General features: G+C 38.7%; 1 protein-coding gene across 2 annotated transcripts in view; it reads left to right on the top strand.

Annotated features, from left to right (window-relative positions):
* The window catches only part of EEFSEC (eukaryotic elongation factor, selenocysteine-tRNA specific), a 245654-nt gene that overhangs the window by 29428 nt on the left and 195724 nt on the right, over nt 1-20502 (top strand). For both annotated transcript variants that reach the window (XM_080385408.1, XM_080385409.1), the window contains exons 2-4: nt 5977-6184; nt 9990-10086; nt 12986-13150. In XM_080385408.1, coding sequence (XP_080241534.1) covers nt 5977-6184; nt 9990-10086; nt 12986-13150 — 470 coding nt within the window. The remainder of the gene's footprint in view (nt 1-5976; nt 6185-9989; nt 10087-12985; nt 13151-20502) is intronic.

Raw genomic sequence — 20502 nt, 5'->3', positions numbered from 1 at the left:
AACAGAGCTTTGCCCCTGAGTAGCAATGATACTTGAGAACGGTACATTTTCTACAATCCTATTTTCTCTTCTGCACTAGAGGAAATCCTAACATGGTAAAAAGCATATTTAAAAAAAAAAAAAGTATGTTTAAGGAAGTCCTCTTTCATTTCCTTGTAAAGCATGAAATCAAATTATAGCTCATGGCCCACAATTTATTTTACTTTTACATTTCAAATTCCATTTTCTGCTTCCTTTCGGTGCCTGTGAACAGAAGTTGTGCTGTTTGTGCAAAGTCAGCTAAAATGATTACTGCAAACAGGACAGGACACAGTAGGTTAAAGAAAACAGGAGTCAGAATCTGTGCCTGTATTCTGTGCTCGTGTGGCATGGAAAACCTCCCTCTCATTCACACAGGGACTTGACTGCTTCTTGTCTTCCCTCTACTAGTCCACGTTTTACTGTATGGAGCCAAGTCAGCCATATATTGAAGGATTATGGGGAATCTAATGCAATACTAAATTTATGCTTGTCAAAATAGTACCTGTAAATGCTCTAATATTCTTGACCTACATTTGTTGAAAACAATTGAGATTCTGGGCATTTATTGAAAATGCCTTTGGTGTTCTTTCTCCTTTTCAGTAAGGGTGAAATTGCTAGCTGGTTTAGTGCCTGGAGTTTATAACTGAATGGTTCTGAAAGTGGGCACAGTGCACGTAAAATAGTAATAAGCTTTTGGAACTGATAAAGTAATATGAGAGGCTGAAATGTTTTGGAGTTTTTTTCCCTAGACCTAATTATGCTCTCTTTAACTTCGTGTAAATGTGGTGCTTTGCTGTATGGCTCCATTTACACACAGCTCAGTCTGGGAGTTTGGGTGTACGATTTACAAGCATGCAACAGGTTGTACAAACGGAAGGTGTTTTGAGTTCATGTACATGCAGAACTGCAACAACTTCTGTGATTGAGGTTGAAGGAGATTTGTTATTTAAGATGTAATGTTCTGTTCCAAAATAAACATGGCAGTTGTAGTGCTTTACAGATTTTAAATTTAGCCTGTAGATAGGGTACTCACAGGGTGTTTCCTTGTGAATACTGGTATAACAGATCTGGTTTTATCAATTGCATGTTTTTGTGTAAGGATATGAGACAGTGGCTTGTGAACATTGCAGAGTGTTTACTTCAGCTTCGGTGAGCAAAATCAAGTCTGTTTTACGTACATAAACTGTGTGGAAATCAAAGATGGGTATGATGCTACTCAACACATTTACAAGGAATCACTTTAATGCAGGGGGTGAAGGTCTGCAACCTGGTTGTCTAGAACTCTGGATAGGCCTTCCTGTTTTGGTAAAGGTTTGAAGATATAATAAACAACATAAATGCAGAAAATGCAATAAACTTTTTCCTGAAGTTCAAAAGTTTGACAATACATACTTTTTTTTAATGCATACTATTCTTATGGGTAATCTTGTCTTTTTGGGTGTACTCAGCAGCTGGCGAGTTCTTTCAGGGTCAAGAGTGAGATCTAGTTCTGAATGATGTGATGCGGTGGTGTCATTTTGCTCTTGCCTTGGAGAAATGGAGCTGATGGCCAGTTTAGGGAAACTGAGTTGCTGCCTTCAGCGCTTTTGAAACTTGTCTTAATATATGATATCTCTGATTCAACTAGTCCCATGAGCAAAAAGTAAAAATTTCTTTCCTGACATCTGCTCATAATCAGATACTCCCCAAAATTCAGAAGCAAGAATGGGTTGGATGTGATTATTCAAAGCAGGGGCTAGACTTTTTCTTTTATTTTTCTTGATTTCTGTGAGTTCTGTGTTCCCTGTCACCTTTGTGGTACAAATGAGTGCTGCTGGTGCTGCTTGCAGTCTTTTCTCTGTGATGCAGTGCTGTTGGTCTAGTTGCATTTTTCCTGTATCTGGCTGTCATCCAGATTCTCTGCGTTCGTGTGTTATCTTTCTTGTTTGTTTTTCTTCACTCAGACCATATACTTTGTGTTTTAGCTGTGGTTTAGCTGCTTATCTTGCAATATAATTCCCATCTTTCCCCACCCCCTTGTGTTTTCTGATGACAACTAGTTTGTTTCATTTGCTTTTTACAGGGCTATGGCTGAGCTGTATGTCATCACACAAAGGATACTCCAGCAGTTGATCTTTCATTTTGCAGACAAGTGAGAAATCACACATCAGGAGGACTCTTTTATCTTCCTGAATGTTCTTGAACACCTCTTTCATAGATGAAACAGCAAATAAAAGGTTACACTACCTGTTTTTTCTATAGGGAAAACTGTTTGAATACTTTAGTTTAACTTTGTCATTGATTCTATATGACCTGCTTCAATGCAGATGAAGTATTTTTCTTGATTGTTGTGCTTCCTTATATGCAGATGGATCCTTTGCATATGTGCCTGCTTCATTCAGATTAATTTCAAACCGTGTGCCTGCGTTGAGGGATTGAGGAACACTCATCTCTTCCATATCACTCTTCTTAACTGTGTAGGACTGTATCCTGTCCCCTTTTCTGAGCAAAAGTGAACAATGTGTTTCAGTTCTTCTGTGTTCCATTTCGCATGAGAGCCCATGGCAGGTATTCTGTGGTTGGATAGTGCAGGTTTATTGAGTGATATTGTCACCTTGTTTTGTTCTTGTTGTTTTATTGACATCTCAGCTTGGTATGGCTGTAGTATTTTTATCCCTTAATTAAAAGGTCTTTGTAATGAGATTATATATATAAGAATACTCTTACAATCCATCCTCATTTCACCTTTCCTAGTTAAATCTTGCTCTGCTGTAGAAAATTCTTTAGGAATGTTTTTCCTTTTGTTGACTGAAATCCAGCATGGTAGCAAGTTGATTGCTCACAAGTGCCATTAAATAGCGAATATGAAATTAAACACATCGTGAGTCTGCTATTACTGTTTACATGCTATGAGGAAAAAGTGTACTGAATGAGATGTTCCATGTCTGGTGATGGGTAGCATTACCGTTTTGTCACCTCATTACAAGTGAGCTGCCAACTTTCCTGATCAGAAATGTAACATTTGTGAATCTCTGTGCACTTTGTTTTGACTTCACTAGATGATTTCATTTTAGTATTTAATGAACTGTTATGCATAGATGAAGGGTAGCTAAGGAAATGGGTTCTACAGTAAAAATGTAAAGCTGTCTAAGGAGAAGATTGAGGGATTGGGAAGAAGGTGAATTGTTAAAGATGGCTCATTGAACAGCTCAAAGAAGAGAGTTGAGGACCTAAATCTCAGCATTACATTTTTGCCTTGTTACCCAAGGGTCCTGTAAACTTGAGCAGTCATGTCTTGATAGGTGTGAGTGGACATGTATACAACGTCCTTATGCCCTGGGGAGAATGCAGTTAAAATATTTGTCAGTGCTGTCCTGATCTTTTCCTTGGTTGCCCCACAGTTGAAGGGCAGCAGCTTCCCACCATGCTTGGGTGCCAGCTCTCCCCCTGCCGTGCTTTCAGTTCAGTCTTGCAACATCTCTTACACTGTGGCCAGTTAGCATGTTAAGGCTTTAGAGGAGGCGCAGTAGTTGTACTGAGGCACATATTTGCAAACTCGGGTATGCTGCTGTTTCCTTGACTTGTAATATATTTTTGTTTGGAGTGTTGTGATATTTTTTTTTTTGGTGTTTCTGGAGTTTTTCCATGGACTGTTATTTTTCTTCTGTCCATCTTCCCTTTGTTATGAAATGCCCTGAGGTAGACATTTTTGACCTTCTAGCAACTAGGCGGCTGATTTCTATGGCTTTTTTAAAGTCTTGCTATTGGATTCATAAATACAGCAATTAAAAAGAAAATACTTGTAACAAATGTATTCAAAGCAGTTGATTTAGTGTTTCAAGATAAAGTGGCCCTTGTACTGAAACTGCGTATAACTGTTTCAGTGCAGGTTTTGGCTCCTCTTGGAGGGGAGAGATATATAATGCATATTATCCACCACCCTTTTCAAAGCCAGATTTGGATCTGGTTGTTCTGGAGCATAAGGATTGCTGTATTCTAGTAGTCACACCAGTTAGCTAAAAAACTGCAGCATTTTTGTTCTACTAGATGCACTTTTTATAGTATTAGTAATCAATTTGACTTGATGGTTTGGTTCTAGTTATTAATTTCCATTCATTGTAAGGATGTTATCTGTGTAGTAAGAATTACTGTGTGGTATAGTTTAATAAAAAATACGGATGTCGTATTAAGTTTATAAAACTGCTGTATATACTCACAAAAGTGCATGCATTCAGGTTGCTAGATGTTTTGTCCCACTTGAATTACTTTCGCGCTGTTTGTTCCCATTGACTCCTGTCCTTTAGGTCTGCACTTCTGTATGGTGGTGTGAAGTCTGAGCTTTTTTGTACAGCCTTGATGATGCTTGTGTTATAATTCAAGCAACTTCTAAATGAATACAATTCTTGAAACAATGAAAACAAAAAATACTTTTGAAAATGTAAAGTCTTATCTTCAGCTTTTCATGGAGAGATACTTGATTGGTGGAAAATCTGCAGTAGCTTTAGGAAGGTCATAATTATCTAGCTAGCACTCTGAAGGGTTTAGCATTCATTATTACAAGATGAAAGCTTTGTTAGGTTTAAAATAGTCATTTGTAACCATTTTTTTTTTTCCTTGTTGTAGCTTCCACCCACTCATTCACCCATGCACTTCAACCTCAGAATGATTTCCTATCCTGAGTTCATGGGAATTATGAACAAGGGTAGCTGTTGTCATAGCCATTGTAAAAGCTTAAGAAAAAAAAAAAAAGTGGGAGGGAGGGAAGGTTGGAGAGGGCAAAGGAACAAGGAACAGTTGTATTGATTTCTTGTTCTTCTGGTCAAAAGCTTAAGGCAAGTATTAAAAGTACGTAAATTCGGAATGCTGCAATTCTGCATGATCTCTAGCTTCGATCATCTTTCAAAATGGTTTTTGACTTACAACTTTCTGGTGCTTTAGCTTCAAATTTTGTTTGGGTTTTATGTTTAAATTTTGTCAGTGTTAAAGTCTTGCACTTTTTTTTTGTATTTGGAGTATTTCAGTTACTAGGAGTGAGACAGGAAAATTTTGAATGTAATTAGTGGAAGGTTGAACATTCATCAGAAGCTTCCTTGAAAACTAACCTGAATCCATGACATTCAGATTGCTTCAATCAAAGGATTAAGGGTTCATGACAACACCACCTTGAAAAATAAAATAAAAGTAATCTATAAGCCTGATAGGTAACTTCAGCCTAAAATTTAGGAATTTTTTCGTGAAGAGATCTAAGAATCAGATCTGTTTATGGCTGTATGTGAAGTATTATATTCAGGTTACATAGATCTGAATTGGGAGTGAGTCATAATATATTGCAGAGTTTAAATCATCTCTTCCTCATATTGAGGGACTGTAGATATTTATTGAGACTTGGGATAAACCTGCCTCTAGTGGTGGTCATCTTGTTTTCACTTTTATCAAATTTTGAACTGTGAAATAAGAAATGGTGGGAAGCAGGTGGGGACTGAGGAATTGCAGATGTAGTTGTGGCATGTAGTTGGCTCTTACAAGGGTTGCTCAGAGTGTGCAACTGCCTGTGGTGTTGTATGTTTCTTTGGCTGTGCTGTATTCTTGCTTAGCTTCTTAGATTGTCTTTTTGAATTGAGGCAAATATCATGCTTGTGTTGCTGCAAGGGTAATTTTTCTTCTTTTTCTTTTTTTTTTTTATTAAAAATGCAGTGGTAATATCCTTAACTTCAACTATTAATATGGAGGAATATGTAAACTATCACATGCTTCTGTAGTTTTTTTATGATCCCATGGTAGCATGTAATAGCTTAAGTTCCCAACGTCTTATTTTCAAACACAGCTGTGTTTGAAACTGATGTTTATTTTGACTTGTGTTTTGTTCATATTCCTGGGAATTTGTACATATACTGACCATTTTTATGGAAACTGTTTGAGAAAATGATCCTTAATGTTTGTATGCTGCTGCAATATTGACTATGAATTCTTCTCCAGGTGCCCAGATTATTGATTTGATGATGCTTGTAATAGACGTGACAAAAGGGATGCAGACGCAGTCAGCAGAGTGCTTGGTAATTGGGCAAATTGCCTGCCAGAAGATGGTGGTAGTTCTGAACAAAATAGATCTCCTTCCAGAGGGGAAGAGACAAAGTGCCATTGAGAAGATGACTAAGAAAATGCAGAAGACCTTGGAAAATACCAAGTAAGTTAAAAGGAACATTAACAGCTAACTTGTAATAAAATGTTTAACAAAAACACTTCCCATATTTCCCTTCCAACATGCCTCTAAACACATTGAGACACCTAGCAAAGATGATGAGAGCGGAAAGATTATCACAAACTCAAATGCAGTCTTGAATTTGCATCTGCAAATTTCACATGTAGACAAATACTTTCCTGTGATTAAGCTTTTCAGCTTAAATGGGCTGCTTGTGGTTTGGAGGATTGGATAAAACAAAGCCAGAATATCCAGGTGAAGACCTGTTGGGTGTTTGGTTGGGTTTTCAGTCTATGATCTTGCAACTTCTGTTGTGTTCTGCAAGTCTTTTTCTTTCCAGAAGGAAGAGTGTGTTAGGGCTTTTCCTTAACTGAGGGTGAAAAATGTGATTTCCCCAACTAGGGAAAGCAGAAAGGTGGGATTTTATATAAAGTAATGTGACTCTGGCTGGGATGATGTTTGTCAGTCCTCTTTAGGTCAGTTAATTGAGGTACCTAATGAGCGAATGTGACGAGATTCGTGAGTGGAAATGTGGCTATTAGAAGTGGATAGATACAATAATACAATACAGACATGCTGTTTATTTAGTGGTTACACAAACTGAAGCACAGCTTGCTTTGCCCAGAGAGATATGAGGATATAGCTATTAGGTCACATTTTGGTTTGAAGAATCAAAAGAATAGAGTTTAGTGTACAGAAGAGAGAATTTCACTGGGACCAAAAAACCAGAGCTTGGTTGGATATGGCAGTTCCTGCTTACCTTATTTGAGAGGCACTGTCCCTTTTCGACTATGCAACTCTCACAATAGTGACCACGAAGATGTTGGTGTCTTTCCAGCTCCTGTGTTGTTCTTGGGTCCATTCATTGTGCTGGGAATGGTACAGCGATCACCAAGACAAAGTTAAATTCTCTTGTGAACTTAGAATCCTACAACTTTCAGTTCTCTCTGGCAACTGTTGATTTAAGAGCAAGTAAATACAGGGTGGCTTGGTTTTCTCTGTAGGTTGCTTCCCTTTGTTTTAGGGCAGATGGAGAAAGGAGACCCCTGAAGTATATCAAAGCATTTTGGATCAACAGTTTTTTGGTAGCTGTGAGCTTGTTGATCAAATTCATAGGTAATCCCAATGGAGATAGCACTGAGTAAAGTTAGAACTTTAGACATAATTATCCAATGACTTATGATTTTATTTGGTTGGTTGTTTGAAAGGTTAATATGTAGAATGTGAATTGACTATTAATAGTAATACCGCTTATTTTGTATCTTTCTCATCTATACCAAGAATTTAATGATTAAGTGTTTAGCTTAATACTGCTGTTTTATTTTGTCCTCCTTTTTAAATTTGTTTATTCTTCTTGAATGGTAGTAATTGTTGCTGCAGGTGGTACTTCATTCTTGGTTTAGTCCAAGATCATATTGGAATTTTTTTGGGGGGAAAAAAAGACCTTTCTAGTTGCATATTCGTAAAAGGGAGACAGAATTTTGTAAGGAAGATGGTGTTCAGAAATACTTATCTACACTGTTTGAATTAAATCTTCTCTTTATATCCTGGAGTACAGATGGGTATTTACAGCATGTCTTGAAAACTAGTAGACTTTGTCAAAACTGAAGGGGGAGTGAGTTTTTGAAACAGTTGATGTGCTAACTGTGAGGTCCTTGCCCCTGGGCCCCTTTTTAAAAGAGGGATGTGAATCTGCTGATCACGAGAGCTGTGATTCTACCTGGAGAGAAACGGTTTTGTCATAGTGCTTTAATTGCTCATTTGAACTCTGAATCATAGAAATGCTCTTACTGGATTTCTGTGGTGTTCTCATAACAAAAAATGAGGTTTTGCATATGCAGTCTGTGCTTTATGGTGCTTTGAAAGCATTGCTGACCTGGGCTTGATTGTATAGCGCTTGTCCTGCGGTATCTCAGGCATGTGTTGCTTCTTAACAGCCACTTTCCCATTTGACTTTGAATTTCCAAATACATGGATTTTAACTGGTTTTGTATTTCTAAACTACTCTTATTAGCAGGGTGTATGCTGAGACCATTTGACAGCTGCGTCTGATCCCAAACACTCAGCAATGAGGTATTTTCTAGGACCAGTGTACTTCATTATTTTTTCTCTACACACACAGGCATGCATGCACAATTCCATAGCAGTAAGCAAATCTGAAGTCTGTTGCAGCTGTAGAGTAGGTGTTGCCATTGATGCTGGGGAAATTATTGTAGTGTTGTCAGGAGATTTCATGGAAGGTGAAAAAAATAAGCAGAGGAGAGTAACTGTCATATATTTGAATAGTTTGACACTTGTAAATTTAACCTAATCAAAACTTGCTTGTTCCATGGATTGATACCAAAAGTAAAAGCAAACTGTCCCTATGAATAGAATTTCTATTTTTTTCCTATTTTTTTTTGCACATGCCAGCTTTTATCTTTGTCCAGCAGGGTCTAAGCTCTGCTGACAATAAATCATGTGATGGAGAAAGAGTTTTAGTAGGGCTGAATCACGTTTAGACATGCCTCCAAAGGCAGTATATGATTATTCCAGTTTGTTCTGGTATGTGGGAAAAGGAGTAAAGCACCTGGTTCAGCATAAATTTCTATTTAGTCCAATACAGTGCCCTAAAGTACTTGTATGATAGTAAGTTTCCATAATTTTAATGGCTAATAACAGAAATTCAGTGCACATTTTTATTACACCTTGTCCCTAGATGCCTCAGACTTAGGTCATGTAAACAAAGAAAATACCTTATATGCTTGACTAAATGAGCTCCCTCTGTAAAATGCAACTTCTTTTTTTTTTTTTTTTTTTTTTTTTTTTTTTTTTTAAAGTAATATCAAGGCACTGCCTCTATCTTCCAGTTCACTCCCGTATTGAGATAAAGTCTCTAGGGGTTGGGTGTAAAAAGGATGACCATGATAATTACTTTTCATCTGAATCTGTTGCATAAGAGTCGAGTATCTATGAGAACTAATAACGTCATTGTTATTGATACTATTCCATTGCCTTAATATATCTATTTTACATGATTTGTCCTGACTTTTAAAAAAAATGCAGTACTAATTTGACTTTATAGTCTTAACTTCCCTTTCCAAAACATAGGCAAAACAAGCTGTCGGATGATTCAAACACTAGGTTGCATTTTAGGGAGCAAAGGTTGAGTCTGCTGAATGAATTTGTAAAACAAGCTGCTGGATACGAAGGACTTGAGTAAAATTTGTTGTCAGACAACACTAAACTCAGGTTAGCTGTGGAAGTACTTCTCTGAACCTTTGCATGTTTGAGATTTGTGAGTTTCATGAACTTTGATTCAGTAGATTTAGATCTGTCTGCAGATCTTGCTGTCTGCCTGTAGACTCAGGTAGATATCATGTGTCATCTTGCGTTTGGCTCCTGTTTTGAAGGTTATGACTCTACAGCTAGGATTATAATTGCTTTAATGAAAGCTGAAAATGGTGCTAGTCTCCAAATAAAATGACTTGAATGCAAAGCCACTGCAGTAGAACTAGGTAACAGGCCCTTGCTTCTGAAATAAACTGAAGATCTTGCTTTTGTCTGCCACAGACTTGAATCAGAAGTAATATTAAACAGGATTGGAGATTTCGTAGTGAAGTCCTGCAGCACAGATGCTGATAATTCAAGAAAAAATTGTCAGTTTTTCACCATGGGTGAAAGAGCGGATAAATCTGAATTTGAGGGAGGCTTTGTTTTCCTTGCCTTCATTGTCAGATGGGCCTGGAACTACTTTACATTGACGCATGGAGATCTGTGGTCTAATGGTGGGCGTCTTTCTCTCTTTCAGGTTCTGTGGGTGTCCTGTTGTTGCTGTTGCAGCAAAGCCCGGTGGACCAGAAGCCCCAGAGTCTGAGAACCCACTAGGTGTTTCTGAATTAATTGAGGTACCTGCTGAAGAACATAACAATAACATAAAATGTGATGGAACTTTTCTTTAAGTCTTTTGGAGTACACTGTATTAGTATCTAGAGCTGAGGAACTCCTGCATTACGTCAGTTTTCTTTAGGGATTCCCTTCCAGTGAATGGAGGACTTGAGGTTGCATGCCCCAAAAGTGGATCTCCTTTTTCAGCTATTAGGCTTCAATGCCTTTGAACAGCTGTCTTAAGAAACAGCTATCACATGTGGTGAAATTGGTTTTAAATTTGTAAAGAATTACAAAGCATAATGAATTAAATAGCGTTAAAATTCTGCCAAATCCTTGGTAGGTGTTGTTTTATAATTGTACCACAGTTAAGAAAACAGTAAAGGTATGAAGTCAGGCACTGAAAAGTTACATGTTGGGAACTGTCTCCTTCCTTTGTGTGTTTGTTATCCTCCAGTGTTTAAGTGCATGATTCTTTATTCTGAACAACCCTTACGTTATTCCTTGCACAGGATGGACTGGGCTCAAATAGTGAGCAGGTAGTCTGTAGTTTGTTTTAATTCTCGTTCTCTGGGTGGCCTCATGAATCCATTCAAGTGCTGCTGTGCATTCAAAGTAATTAATTTCCTCCTGGACTTTTCTTTGGCACACATCACTGTGGTCTTGAACACTTGGCAAACAGTTAATTTACTTCCAAAAGACCTACAGGAAGTGTAGAGGTGACTTTAATCTATATTCAGATTGGGAAGCTGAGGCACAAAGGGGCTAAGTCCACTGAGTTTACTAATTTTGGTTGCCAAATTTAAGGAAACTAGGAACTCTTTTGGGACATGCTTGTGTTCAGATCATAGTACGTGCTAATTTTGATAGCAATTGTGAGCGCTTGGCACTTCTGTTAAGATTTGGGGTTTCTGTTTGGACAGTCTGAGGCATTTAGCTGATGATTACCTGTGAAAAGTTTCATTTTTAAGAGAATAGTGATACATGGGAGTTCTGGCATAAGCAAGCGTAGAATTCATTCTCTAGAGGAGTACCACCTGCCTTCCTGATGAAACCATCTTTCTCTGTGATACTCTGCCTTGCTTACTGCATGCCTTGCACATCTGCAAAAGAGAAAAGAATGGCCTGGATTTACCCTGTGTCTTGAATGAGGTAGGGCCTGGAAAAACCCTATACATGATTGTATAACTAACATATCAGACCCATATGAACAAGAGAAAACTTTAAGCAAACTGATGCTTCACAGGTATCCTTAGTTCCAGCAGTGTATTTGGGTGTGTGAGTTTGGGGTTTTTTTGGAGGTGGGGATAAATTCTCAGGTTTTCATAAGTTATACAGTAAGTTATATGGCATGAATCTCGTACTGTGAAGGGCCGGACACTTTAAATTGCTCTCAAACAGCTATTTTTAGCTTGTAGTAGACTTGTCACCCTTTCTGTGAATAAGCTTTAGGGAAAAGTAGCATCTTTGCCCTGGAGGAGTTGCCATTGTTATTTGCGGACAGCAGAAAGTAGCCATAAAAGAAAGGCATCATTCTTTGCAGACTTCTCAAGGTCTGATTTGGATGCTTTGGATGCTGCCAGGTTTAAAATATTTGTAGATTGATGAAGTTAGGGTGCAGCACTGGTTGTCAAAAATCTAGGGATGTCTGGCCCAGTGCAGCCTGGCTTGTACAGAGGCAGGATGTTCTACGTAGCTGCTCTGTGCTGAATGTCGCACTGCCTCCCAGGTATGTGTGGCCTGCGATGGACATGCTGGTGTGATGTGGGTATGGCCTTAGAATAGACTTAGCAAGAGTGAGGCTGCCCACAGCAATGTCTAGAGAAGTGGAGGTGGGCAAGTCCTTAGTTCTGTCTTCATCTGGTTCTGGGTAGATGCACAGGGACGTTCCCCTGCGTTAAAAACCTTTGAAGAAAATACCCATGTTGCAGCTGTTTCTGTCAACTAAGACCTAATATTAGAAGAGCTGGCAAATGTTGAGTCCTGCCATTGGGCTTCAAGGTATTATCCTTTCTGTCCTTGATAAGTGACACTCTCTGTTGTTCTGTCATTACAACTTGGGCTTAATCTGCTGTTTCTGACCTTAAAGCAGACATTAAAGGCAGTGCCAAGTTTATATGCTGATGTTATAACAGACGCAGAGATCAAAAGTGATTTGAGATGGGTGAACCGCTTCCTCTGAAATACTGTTGGGTACCTGACTGCATTTTTATAAATAAGGTCTTCTGTCTATGATGATAATACATTTTTAAGAAACATCATATTTGTCAGCAAAACAGAAATCCTAAACTTGGATAATTTCCCTAGAAAATGGTACTCATGTAGCTGTTTTTCTTAGTGGTTTGATCTTCCAAGAAGTGTTAACAGAAATCTGAAGGGGAAGTTGACTTTGAAAACTTAACATAGTATAGTAGTTTTTCAGAAAGGGAGGCAAGGATGGGCTTTATGGGACACTAATATCTGTGTACAAGTTCATTTTCACAAAATCCAAAAAAGCTGAAGTAGCAAAATGCACTGTAAAATTGTGCTTTTGAGAGAGGAAAAAGAAAAGGAAGGGGGGGGCTTGCAGGATATTTTTTTCTCTTTGCTTTGCTGCAGTGTTTATATTGAGTTTGGCAGCAACTTTATCGCCAATGCAGTTTTGCTAACCAAGCTAAATGTGCAGCGCCAAATCTTTCTAAGGCAGAAAATCGAACTGTTCCTGCTAAGTGTGCGTCTCCTATGGTGCACACAGTTAATTTGACATTGGTACGTTCTGAGCTCATTGGGAGATGCCTGAAATCAGTAAAACTGCAAGCTTGTTCAATCAATCATCCGCTTGCCTGCCTTTTGCTGTATGGCTGTCATGACTTTTCACCCAGGCATGATGCAGCTTTTACCTGTAGTTTATTTTTTTTTTTTTCTCTTCCCCCTCCCCAGGTCCTGAAGTCCCAGGCTTACCTGCCATCAAGAGACCCCTCAGGAAACTTCCTTATGGCAGTTGACCACTGTTTCTCTATCAAGGGTCAAGGCACAGTGATGACAGGGACTGTTCTTTCTGGCTCTGTTAGCCTTGGTGACAATGTGGAGATTCCTGCCCTGAAGGTGAGTCTCTCATTTTCACTCCCCCCAGTTTTCCTGATAAAGACACTCAACAAAGAAGGGAGTGTTCTCTTCCAATTGGAAATTATTCAATTATTTTCTTTTTTTGTGTGTTCTACTATAAGCCACCTTATAATAGGAAGAGACAGAGATTTTTAAATAAGGCAGCCAGTAAAGTTACCTGCTCAGTTTTAGTTGAAGAAGAGAGAAGACTGACCTGAATTAGCATGTTAGACTTTCAAATTCAGAAAAGCAAGGTGGGCGTGTATCCAAGATGTGCCCAAGGACTGAACAAGGTTTGAGTGACATGACATTAATTTGGGACATGCTGCAGTGAGAAGGCTTGCAAAAGAATCTGAGGAGGTAGGCTTCCTGAGATGTCTGGAACTGAAGGAAATAACAAGGAGAACACATTGAAATGCTTGATGCACATTCTCTTTGATTGCTAGGGCTTTAATTGATGTCAGCATGTTCTGGGAGAACTGCTGGGATGCAGTAGGTGGCTTGCTGCTGCTGGGCTTTTTGGAGAGCCTGTAGAAAGTCAAGAGGCCTTTCAGTGGCCTATGAACTGCTTAATGGTTGTTGCTATTTTATTTCTTTAAAATATATTCATCCTTTAAAAGAAAACAAGGTGACTTTATGCTTGGAACAGGCAAAGCCTATATCACAAATGCTGATTTGAACTGCTCTGACTCTCCCTCTTTATTAATTGTCCAAAATGAGTCAAGACTTGTGGAACGGTCTGCAGCTGCCACTTAAAGTGGACGCAGCTGGTTACATTCTGAAAGTAGGCAACTTTTGGCTGAAGGAACCTGGATGGGACCCTTTTGGTGCTGTCAGTGTTATCCTCAAATTGTATTACTATAAGGACCTTATTCTTCTGAGTGAACATTCTGCTTTCTCACTTTTGCCTGTACTTTATGGGCAAGTGAAGGATTAAGTGAGGTATTCCGGTTTCACCTGAATTATTTTGCTGATAGCTGTCAACTAACTTTTGGTCAGCCTCTTCTGCGATACCTGTGGCTGTCTAGTTTATATTATACTGTCCTTTGAATAAAAGGGATCTGCACATGTACCGCATCGTGTCTGCTTTCCCAGTGGAGTTCCTCACTGCCTATATTCTCATTTGCAGCATGCAGCGCGTTCTGGGAGTCACACTTGTAGTTCCTGCAGGGAATATGCTTTGCTGGGATTGTAGCTCTGGTTTCAGCCTCTCCTGCTTTCGCCTTGCCAGTGTTCCTTCCCATTTCTGTTAGGTTCTGCTTGCTGTCCTGGGCCTGCCTACACAAGGAGTCCAAGGAGGGGCAAGTAGTTAGGAGTACGAGGCTAGTGAGTGCTGAGTGATGGCTCCTGCCCAGTGGGGGCCTGACATAGCTAGTTAGCTACTTTGTTTGGCATAGCACCGGCTAAACTTCCTGTAGCTTTGTGCACTGAGAGATGGGGGTGAGACAGATCAGTGTAATTATTTCTTTTAAAGAAAGAATGTGTAACTAGATTATATCTGGAAATGACTGTTCAGCTCTTCATGTATAGTCCAAGAACGTTGTGGAGAAATATGTTTAGGAATTAGTCTGCTCTTTGAGAATCTGTATAAAGTATAAAGGGGAAAACGACAAAAGTACAGTGAATAAGTTGCATATTGCAAATGGTTTAAAAGGACAATAGGAAAGGTTGTGAGTGGGATTTTAAAAGATGCTTTATTCCCAAGTGACTGGGGGAGCAGTGAAGTGAAAGGCAAATTAGTAGATAAACAGGTGATTGACAAAGAGAAGCCAGTTTCCTTGGTCTTTATGGCATTAACAGCATCCCTCACAGTTTTAGATATTTTCAATTGCTGTTGATGATTTAATCCTTCTGCTGTCTTGTGTGAAGTAAAAGATGCGTCCATTCTCTGAGTGGTAATAGTGGTGGGCAGAGTTTTGCATTTTGCTTTTTGCCACTGCAGCTTGTGAATATTCATGTTTGTATTGTGCAGCTATGGAAACCAAGGCACAGTAAAAGGAAGCAACTTTTGTAAGTTTGAGTTGTGTGTTGTACTTACCCCTGCTAGCATCATGCAGAGTTGGGTTAGGATACCTATAGAAGGTCAAACCTTTCTCAGGCCTACAAGGTAATGGAGGAAGCACATTTCACAACACGTTGTGGTTTATGACTCTATCTGACCTTTTTTTGCCCTGACCCTGTGGTAACTGAGATTGACAGCTGGTGCCCACTGGGCATTTAGGGACATTACAAACCAGCTGCTTTTTAAATTTGAAGAACCCTCTCACCAAATGAAGTGGCATCACCTTCCAGTTCTACTAATGGACTTCGACATCTTTGACCGCTTGAACCTGCACAAAGGAGGGACACAGCAATTAAAAATAAACAGTGACATTCTCAAACGCCCATGCTTGCTCTGATTGAGGCTGAGAGCACCAGCAGTGCTTGGATTCCTTTATGCAGTTGCCTATGTAAATTGCCATCTGGGGTTGATTATGCATATAGCAAAAAGAAAAATTATACGTGTATGTTTGGCAAAAAGCTTTGACACAGCAAACAGTTCACTATCCAATTGAGTTAGTAATATTTGCTCACTAGCACTTGAAATCCACCTTGAAGAGCATGAACCTAGGATTTCTGCAGCAAAAACATAGTGTTGGCAGAATTCTGAATGTCCTTTAAGATTATTTCAGTGGTCTTTCAATGTCTACAGTCTTCCAGTTTATAAACTGTAACAACTCGTGACATTTTTATTTCTGCTTTGTGGAAGTTCCTGGGGTTTGAATAGTAAGGATTTTTTAAAAATAAAATTAATTTTATTCTACTGATAGGATTGGTGGTAATCACTTCAAAATATTTGTCTAAGTATATTTTGTGTAGTGAATTTAGTTTAAGTGAGCATGAATGTCAAATTCTGTGCTGCTATGTCTTTGTATAGCATACTTTAATTGAAAAAGGAAAGATTTTTTTTCAGTATGGGAAAGTATCTTTGCCTGCCTTATCCAGGTGAAGGAAAAAAAACCTTAGTAGCTTAAGAACAGCGGCTACTTAGAGGGCAAAAAACCCAGGCAAGAACCAGGACTTTTGTTCTTACCATTGGTTGTCTTAAAACAACAACAAAAAAAAATCCTTATGTGAAGAGTAATGTGGATTGTTGTATGGTGTCTTCCTTCTGCCCAGTGTTAGTGATTCTAACTTTGGATTGCACAGCTGCAAGCACATTAGAAATACTGGAAGATTGGGTAAAGCAGATGGTAACGCACCGATATTCCTTTAAAGATACTTTAGGGCACAGAAAATGTTCCAGGTCGGTTAATAAAAATTACTCTTTCTGTCTTAAGAGTTGTGAAAGATCATAGAAGAGGTCAAGTCTGAATTGAGTAAGGAGGCAGAGGTAGATGTGCATGGTTAAAGGATATAAATCTGGTCATCATTAAAGTATTGACTCAGCGTTGCCTTAACTGTGATCAAGTGCTGCAGGTGTACAGCAGCCACAAAGTGTCTATGTGGCAGCCAGGTACAAAGACCACTGCTGGGTGTTTTTTTTTCAGAACTTGTAAAAAGTAGAAACTTTTCTTCTTGCTTTATAGTCAGGTTCCTATTTGTTCTGTTTGGTGTGGTTACTGACAGATGTTAGAGCAAGTTGATGCAAGCTGAATGGCTGGTGGTGGGTAGTAGCTTTACTGGAGCCTGTATAAAAGTACAGTATGCTGCCAGTTTGTACTGCTTTTTGTCAGAAGTTCATGAGCACCTTAAATGCTGAGTAGCTGTGTTATTGTTAAATGGTTATGTTGATATTTTTATGTAGGGATCATGTGGGAATTTTTGCTGTGTGGTGAAGCTGAATAGTGGATCTGGTGTAATATAGTACGAAGTTATTTCTTGTGTAATAAATCGTGTGCACACCTGACCATTGGACTGACCTGGGGAGATGTTTCTTTAGACACTGTCAGATTTCTTTGTCTGCTAGGTGTGGTTGAGCTGTAATCATTAAAGAAGAGGAACAGTCATACCAGCTCCAACCTTCACCATCCCTCAGGTTTGCAGTAGACAATTGCCACTATTAGTGTTGAGCATTTCAATCTCAAGTTGCAGGCGTATTTATGAAACGCTTCTCTTGCAGTGGGAGAGTAGTCATCCAGGTGTTCCAGTACTCTGATATACTTTCAAGAGGACACCAGAGACATCAAATATGAAAAATATAAGAAACTTGCTTCTGTTTATCTATTCAATTCTCCTAGTAAATGAGACTGTCAGTTTAAACCAGCAGTGGTTTCTGGCTTGGCAAGGGCCTATTTGCTGTCAAATTATGTTGACTTCATGAACTTTTAAGAAGTATCATTTTGTAAGTGTGACACCAAGGAGCTTCATGGCTTCATATACTTCCACCTTAGGAAAAGAGATAGATTATTGGTTTTCTTTAAGCTGCTTTGTTGGCTAGATAACCTTGGTCTGTTTTTTGACAAACATTCTGTAGTTTTTATGGCTCATCCAACAAAAAAGGTCTCCAGTGTCTGATAGAATAACCCAAACAGGATTTGCAAGACTTTTTCCTTCAAACCACTGTAACTGTTCAAATCATAACAGATATATCTGCTTTTGCCCACGAGTACTTCAGCCTATCTGATGTCCCAAGACCTCTGAGCAGTGAGCTTTAGTATATAAATGTATTAAGAACTTACTTCAGTGTATTTAAGGACTTCTTGCACAGTTGCACGGCTAAGTCTTGCCAGAGAACATTTAAATCTCGGAAGAAGTTGGATCAAACCCCAGTGAATTGGATCACAAAGACACTTGTATGTGGACTTCCATGGTGAAATCTTTAATTTTCACCACTATCGTTTTGAGTTATTTGGACCTCATAATATACCCCTTCCAAATTTCAGGATATCTTGATTGTTTTTGCACTTCAAATAGATAGAACCCTTGCAAAATTTTGTGAGAGTATGTCTGAATACTGTTTTTTCCAATGCTCCTTGAATTTTTCTTGCCCAATGTAGATATAAACAGCTATATAACAGTATGTGTGTCTTTGTGGCTTATCCAACAATGAGCCATGTAACAGTAGATATAAAATGCTATGGTTCCTCTGCTGGGGATGAAGTCTGGTTGGCCTTGAACATCTTCGTTTCATTGAAATGCTTTGAAGAAGGGCGGTTCAGAAAACTGGGTTAGGGGAAGAATCAATTAGATGTTACTGATTAAAATCGTGAAAAGGCAGTTCATAATGCATATTAAAATATGTGGGTGATAAAGTACAAGAATCTTAAATCCTAAATCAATAAATCAAACATATACACTTAATTTTATACATGCGGTTTAATTCAGTACAAGTATTAAAGTGTTTCTGTAATTGTCTGCCACTTCTAAAGCACAGTTGTGTTTTTTGGAGATTTTCTCCTTTCCTAGAAAACAAGTGTGAATCCTACTGGTTTTGCATCTGCTGTGGCATTTACTTAAAAGCAAAACATGCAGGATTTGGCTTATACTGGAAAGTACTCCGCTTTCAACATTTGGGATATTATCAGTTGTTTTGGAAGAATTAAACTCCTCAGCACAGTTCTTTGTGGTTAAGTAAAGGATTAAAGACCTGATCCAGTGCCTGTGGAATGAAATTTAGATCTGGCAGTAAAAACTTCTCAAGTCTTTTTGGGCTTGATCTCTTGAGAGAATAAGAGTAGCAGATGCTGAGCTCTTTCTAAAGATAATTTCCCTCATTTTCAATGTATGGGTTTGTAACTTTACTGTGTGTTTTTTTGATTTGCTTTTTATTTTTGTTTTAGTACACATTTAAAAAAAAAAAACAAACAACAAACCAACACTGTGTCTTCAAAAAACCACCAGCAAACAAACAAAAAACCCCCCAAAACCCCCATCACAGAACCCAAGACCCCAAAGAACAGAATCTATTTTAATTTTGTATTTAAAAAAAATGTATTTCTAGTTAACTTTAGACTTTTAAAAGGTTCAGGAATAAAAATGGTCAGGAGGAGATTTGTATGTTGCAATTCTTTCACTACCTGTTACTGAAGTACAGTGGTTTAGTTCTTATCACTTGCAATTTTTTTAAGTATCATGTAGATACAGTAATAAGAGGGAGCAAGATAAAGTACTTTGTGTGTTAAGGTTTGTTTTCTTCAGGACCAGGGATAATACATAATAGGAAGGGAGCTGGTTATATATCATAGGGATTTTAAATTTTTTATACTTGGTCAGAGCAGAAGGGAAGGAAGCCAGGGGAGAGCAGCCAACCTGAGCAGTGCTAATCTAAACCATACACTGTATTTTTGGAACTTGTGTGTCTAATGTGATCTCTGTAGGCAGAAAAGTGGCCTAGTCAGTGCTGGCCAGTTAACTCTTCAAATACTAAAATTAATCTGCAGCTTTTTTTGGAGGTCTAGATGTACCCTGTGGTCCCTTCCAGCTAGAAACAGTTGGGGTACAGATTGCCTTCTAATGGATGAGAAAATTTGTCCAAAATATCCAAGTTTCTTCCTTCAGTGGATCTGAAAAGGAAGAGATTTGTGTGTAACTTCTACATGGCCTCCATCCACTTAAACTATCTTTAAATGACTTTGGGCATCCAGGCTCCACATAGAAGTGCAGCACTGCTGGAAACTGTGCTGTTCGCCAAGGTAGACTTTAACTTCTGCAGGGTTTGCGTGGTACTGATTGCTTGTTCAGGGTTATCTGCGGTGTTGACTGGTTGTAGTTAATGCACGAGATAATTCGAAGTGTGTATTTGTGCTATTGACATGCAGGTAATTATGCCTTAATAGTTAACGAGTGCAGAGTTGTTATTGCCTAAGAACTGGTGTGTTGTTCAGTGGGGATACAAGATGAGAAATAAATATAGGATTGTCTTAACTCTGAGTAGATGAATACTGTGTGAGGTAAAAATCACAATTTTGTTTGATACAATGACTGTTTTTTCTTAGATAAATCAAACTATGTTTTTCCTGTCCAGATTTCAGTAAAAAATAATTTGTCTCATGAGAACTGTTAGAAAAGCTGAAGAAAGTTGTTACAGAAATACAAGGTGGGAAGGAAACTGAGGTGAAGAACAGGGAACCAGTGGACTAACAAGAAACTTATACAGGTAGAATTGTTCTGAGGTTGGTTTTGGAGCTGAAGTGTAATAGTTTCATTAGTGACTGTGTGCACTCTTCTACGTATATGTAGGCATAGTCACCATTAGCATGCCACGTTAGTGTGCTCTCGTGAGTAGTGTAGGCTGCTGGACGATGTGACTTCCACGTGTAGTCTATGGTGCTCAGTATTCTGTAGCTCTTTTGGAATTACCAACGTACTGGGTTGCTGCATCTGATGGAAAAGCTTGGTGTCCCAGTACAAAAGTGCTACAGCTGGACACA

This window comes from Falco punctatus (genome assembly GCF_963210335.1).
Source record: "Falco punctatus genome assembly, chromosome: 4".
In the NCBI taxonomy this organism is placed as follows: Eukaryota; Metazoa; Chordata; class Aves; order Falconiformes; family Falconidae; genus Falco; species Falco punctatus.
This window is presented reverse-complemented; position numbering and strand designations above follow the sequence as displayed.